The sequence below is a fragment of the Lathyrus oleraceus genome, chromosome 2, assembly GCF_024323335.1.
Source record: "Lathyrus oleraceus cultivar Zhongwan6 chromosome 2, CAAS_Psat_ZW6_1.0, whole genome shotgun sequence".
In the NCBI taxonomy this organism is placed as follows: domain Eukaryota; kingdom Viridiplantae; phylum Streptophyta; class Magnoliopsida; order Fabales; family Fabaceae; genus Lathyrus; species Lathyrus oleraceus.
In genome coordinates, this window is record NC_066580.1 from 93,326,031 (window position 1) to 93,331,418 (window position 5,388).

The 5,388-nt window shown below is 34.5% G+C and overlaps 1 protein-coding gene across 1 annotated transcript; it reads right to left on the bottom strand.

Annotated features, from left to right (window-relative positions):
* Positions 1 to 1,057: 1,057 nt before the first annotated feature.
* LOC127118277 (peptidyl-prolyl cis-trans isomerase FKBP20-1) lies at positions 1,058 to 5,175 on the bottom strand. The gene is made up of 6 exons (XM_051048439.1): positions 4,932 to 5,175; positions 2,988 to 3,106; positions 2,609 to 2,742; positions 2,448 to 2,527; positions 2,086 to 2,178; positions 1,058 to 1,359 (listed from the first exon to the last, which is right to left on the bottom strand). The coding sequence occupies exons 2-6, from the start codon at positions 3,094 to 3,096 to the stop codon at positions 1,209 to 1,211; spliced, it is 567 nt and encodes a 188-aa protein (XP_050904396.1). The 5' UTR covers positions 3,097 to 3,106; positions 4,932 to 5,175; the 3' UTR covers positions 1,058 to 1,208.
* Between the last annotated feature and the right edge of the window lie 213 nt (positions 5,176 to 5,388).

Below are 5,388 nucleotides of genomic sequence, written 5' to 3' on the forward strand. Positions count from 1 at the left end.
AAGAATGCAATGCAATATAAGTAGTGAGAAAGTTTAAAAAATAATAGAAATGGAGTTTGTTCATGAACTATATTTTTTTTTCAAAGTAAAACTTTCTGAAATGAAGAAAAAGCAAGAGGGAATGTTTTGATGCGTTATATAAATCAAACAAGTTCGGAACTTAATCTCCCTATATATGTTCGGAGAGTTAACTTTGGTTGATTCTTAAAGCATCCAGGTGTTAAGTTCCGAATTTTAGAGACATTAATTTTTCACTATGATACGTAAATATCACTAAAGATGTGAAGAGGAACACCCTTAATTAAACACTTTGGACCGAATATGACCATTTTGGATAACACCCTTAATTAAACATTTTGGACCAGAATATGGTCATTTTGTTTATTTTTCCTATTGGTGAACATATACAATAGAAAACCGAACTGTTAATTTGGCATCCCCACAATTAAATCAAACACCCTACATATTTTCATAATTCTAAAATTAACCATTTTTAAAAATTCCAGTAAACGTAATAAAAAATCTAGAGCACAATATGGGAATGTCAAATTTAAATTTAACTGATGGGTTGGCAAGTTAATCCCCTCTAGAAAACCCCTATCTTCCTTTTAAAGTTTTTCTAGGAATCCCCGATTTGTTTTTGGGGAAATTATATAACCTATAAAGCTTTTCACACTCCCATTCAAACACAACCGATTTGAGGAACCAATCAATAGCCAACGGCTTCTTTAAGGGATAGGAGATATCAATATTATGCCCCATCATATAAGCACTTTTTAACAAAGCAGTGCAAACATTGAAAGACTAAAATATCAATTTGTTACAAGTTTTTAAAAGATTAACTTGTTACAAACTTCTAACTTAAAAAATCGCATAATTTATTTGGTCATAAAAATAATTTATGACATGTCACATTTTCTTACGAATTTGTCACATCTTTAGCTTGTCCTAAGTTTATCCTGATTTCATCTTTGATTGTAGAATAGGCATCTAATTAAAGTGTATACATGTATAAATGCCACTTTAGTTGTGAGCCATACTTGATAACATCAAGAACTCATGAAAAAACATGATATTGCCCATTCATTACATAGCAAGCCATCCAACATCTGATATTCATGCGAACAATTATTTAAAATGGACTCAGAATTTTGGACACAGAAATTTGATTATTTTCATACACCAGTTTTTGCAGATTCTTGAATTCCCTACTTTCCTTTCCCTTTACCCTTTCCTTGACCTTTCTTGGCATCAAGCTTGGCTTGCACACGAGCTGCAGCTGCCGCTTTTTGTTCTTCTCTCTTTTTCTTATCCTCCTCTTTTGCAGCAGCAGCAATCTCTCTCTGCTTTTTCAGTTCCCTGTGTTTTATTTCAAGTCACAGCATACATCACATTGCTATGTATCCCACAAGCAAACAAAAATAACAGTTTTTTATATATAATGATGTTTATATTAGTTGAATCGCAGGAGCTCACTAAGGCTAGGCAAAGCACCAAGGCTTAAAAAGCATTTACAATGCCGAACCGCACCAAAAATGATCAAACTGTCATGGGCAGTTCACAAACTTAACAAAACATTTGGTTCATGTCTTTTCCTTTCGGTTTTGGGTTTTTGTGAACATTCTTAATATTTGGTTTGGTTTGAATTTTTATTTTTTTTAAAGAATCCTAATATCAATTAATAATAGCAATTTGATAGAGTTTGGTTCAAAAAGAAAAAGTTAATTTGGTCTGAAAACAAATAATCAATGCACCGAACCTTTATACCAGTTTGGTTTGGGAAGAACCATTAAGAGTTCAGCTCAATTTTACCGAATTGTTATAACAGTTCAGTTTGGTTTGGTTTTCCTTCTTGAACCAAACCATGAAAGGTCCTACTTATATATAAATACTAACATATCATATCTACCAATGAGATTCTCACATCGACATCATGATTCGAAACCATGTCTTTTTAGGATATAAGTAGAATCCTTACTTACAAGCTACACCAATTTTCGTTGGCTAACAAATAACAGCTCGCCTCTACTTTTGGAGAGGATAAGAAGAAAAAAAATTAGTAAGCATAAATGTGCTACGACTTACTCTAGCCTTGCCCTCTCTTCTGAAACACTTCCAGTAGTTGAGCCCTTCCGTGGCCTACACGCAACTAGCTCAACTTCAAAAACAAGTGTTGCACTGCAAGGAAATCCAAAAGAAAATAAAAAAAATTAGAGACTTTCATTCATAGGTAGATGCAATTCAACTTCTTGCGAATACTACTAAGGAAAGCAGAATAGGAAGTTAATCAAGCTCCAAGGATTTACTGCATAAATTCACCTGAACTTATTAGTATATCTATCTTGATATTTTTCTAGACTGAAGATTTTGAAACTAAATGGTCTTTTTGGCATTTTTAAATTTTTGTTCTAACCAAAACTATTGTATGCATGAAATGAGATAAGTACTCTGGAGGGATATCTGGCGGAGATCCTGCGCTACCATATGCATAATCTGGCTTGCATGTTATTTTTGCAACTTCTCCAACCTGTTGAAACCAGCAGAAGAATATGAGAACAAAACCTTTATATACATTAAAACAGGTTATCAAAAGCATACTCTATTTGACCTTCATGGTTTTGACTGCAATGTCCCAAGCCTTGATAACACTACCCTTTCCAAGTTCAAAGGAGAATATAGTGTTGTCTTCATGTGTAGTGTCAAAGACTTCACCGGTATCAGCGAGCGTGCCTTCATAGTGAACTGATCGGAGAAATAATAACACGATAAGAAGAAAGAATAAAATCATGTGTGTGCTGCTTCAAAATTATTGGTCTCATTAAGCATAAATCAAGAACAGATCATGTAATTAAAAAGTAATATAAAATCTGATCCTAAGAGATATACTATAAGATGCTCTAAAAAAATATAAAAGATATTTTATAATATTCTATCAGTTACTGTACTGGGTTTGAACTCTAAAGTATTTGCATCACGGAGAAGCATACCATCAACAACAGGAAAATCTTCAGTTGGAGCCACAGCATCTGACTTGCTCTTCCTCACAATGGTCTTGATGACTCCTCCATCCCCAGACAAATCAATTGCGTCTCCCATCGTTTACACACTGTAAAACAATACACATGAAAATAATAAAGATAAAGCATGAGTTCTTTTTCCCTCCCCAACATTACATTCAAGGTTCTAAAAATCAAGAGTTATTGAAAATGAAAAGTGTAAGCTCCCGAAATCTGCGTAGACTTTGACTCATAAACAAAAGTTTACTTAATACAAAAATAATGGTTAAAACTTTCTCATAGAACATTACTAGTAATACAGCAAAGCACAATGAAGTTTATAAGCAATCAATAAAGTAAATTAAGAGGTCAGACCAGACCAGACCAAACCAGAACACGGTGTCAAAACTCAAAACTGATGACCAAATTCACAAAACATCAGCACACAAAAAGAGCCTAATAAGTTCAAACAAAGTACAAATTGACAAATCAAAAGGTTCAAAGTTACTAAAGAGTGAAGGATGACGGTAGGACTAGAGAACCTTATCATTCAAACAATGCAATTTGGGTTTTTTCAAAAACACTGAACCGCTATCATTTTAGATTCGTGAAAGAAAATAATAATTGTGTAAAAATCCTTCCTACATTAGCTTTGCCAAAGTTATAGAAAACGGTCCACGCCCACGACAAAACGGTATTGACAGGTGTCGATACTGATACCATTATTCACCATTTTTATGTTTAAGAACAAATTATGGCAAATTCCCACTGCGACAACCGCAATTAGTGTCACAACACATGTACCAACTGAAATCGCAAAAGCCTCTACGCGACCGCTACCGTTTTTTAAAACCCTTTGCTATGCATAGCCGGTCCCAGCCCAGATAAAATGAGAGGGTTGTGTTAGGCAGTTAAACTTCGTTGAATCTTTATGACATAGATCAACTACGAAATAATGTGAATGCTAGGTCGTTGCTCGTAAGCAACGTGTTATATGGCTTGAGTACAGTGTCAAAAGAGCAAGGCTGTTGCATCGCCACCTAGAATGAAAAATAAGCAAGGGTTCACACATTTTCAAGGACAGGTGGGGATAAAGAAGTTAGTTCATAAGAGTAGGATTCGTTTTGGATCATAGAATATAGGTATGTTTAATGGAATATTGCTAGTTTGAAGATGTTTGAATGAGTCCACTTAGTTTCCATTCAAAGATCAATTTTGTGGTACTCATTCAAACATCTTAAAACTAGCAATTATATGCTAGTTTTCTACCCAATTTCACTCAGAAATGTTTGTAAGCGTGTTAACTTGACATTGATACTAAGATCCATAATCTCAGTGTAAGAAGTTGTATAAGTTAACTTGAGAGTTCAACAACTAATAGTTAAATTACATCAAAACTCAGAAGGATTTTTCTTTTGAGAGGTGCATGCAAAGAAAAAGAACCATAAAAATGGATAAGGTTGACACCAGCCTGATCAAAAGCATCACAAATAAATTACACTCAACACTGGTACAACTTCCTCAACATGGTACTAAGGAGGGTTTTGAGGTCCACAGCAGCAAAAACAAACAATAATCATGTTGCAGACTCATTCAAACATCTCCAAACTAGCAATTTTACGCGATTCATCTACTCAATTTCACTCAGAAACATTCGTAAGCGTGTTAACTTGACTTCAATACTAAGATTGATAAACTCAGTGCAAGAAATTGTATGAGTCAATTCAATTTCAACAACCATAGTTACATTACATCAAAACCTAAAAAGAAATTTTCCTTCAAGAACTGCATGCAAAGAAAAAGAACCACAAAAATGGATTATAGCGACCACTGTTTGAAACCCTAACACTGAATCAAAATCTGAAAAGAAAAAAAAAAGGGAATAATGAATTAGGGTAAACAGTGCTTAGCATGAAGATAAAGAGTGAACTATACCGAGAGTGATGAACGTTTTTTTCTCAGCTGAATGTCGAAGAAGCTTCTGGAAAGAATTGGAGTGATAGAGTGACGGGGTTGATAAACAGCGACGAATTTTGAAGAAGAGGAGTGGCCATAGGCGTTCGATGAAACTGATTCTCAGAGTGGGAGATTGGCGTTAAGAATGAAATAGAACGGTGGTAGATACTTCACGCGCAGTGTCTACGCGTGTAATATACGCTCCACGCTTGGAAGTGTGAAGAACATGGAAATGGATTCCTCACATGATGCAACTATCAAGCGTTGGATCTAAATCTACGCACGATATGGTTTAACGGTGTGGAATTCATTTGTGATTTAAACCGTTGATCACAAATTGATAAGATAGATTTAGTTATTTTTTTAAAATATAACAAAGGTTTATTGATGTGTGAAGTTGTGTTAACTTGCGGTTAGAGCTAGTATAAAAATAGGA

What these genes read in the sequence shown, in the direction of transcription:
- LOC127118277 (XM_051048439.1), bottom strand. Translation starts at nt 3,096, where the DNA reads ATGGGAGACGCAATTGATTTGTCTGGGGATGGAGGAGTCATCAAGACC. An exon ending in CCGCCAGATATCCCTCCAGA is followed by an intron (nt 2,179 to 2,447) that starts GTACTTATCTCA and finishes ATTTCCTTGCAG; the next exon opens with TGCAACACTTGTTTTTGAAG. An exon ending in GAAGAGAGGGCAAGGCTAGA is followed by an intron (nt 1,360 to 2,085) that starts GTAAGTCGTAGC and finishes AATAAAACACAG; the next exon opens with GGAACTGAAAAAGCAGAGAG.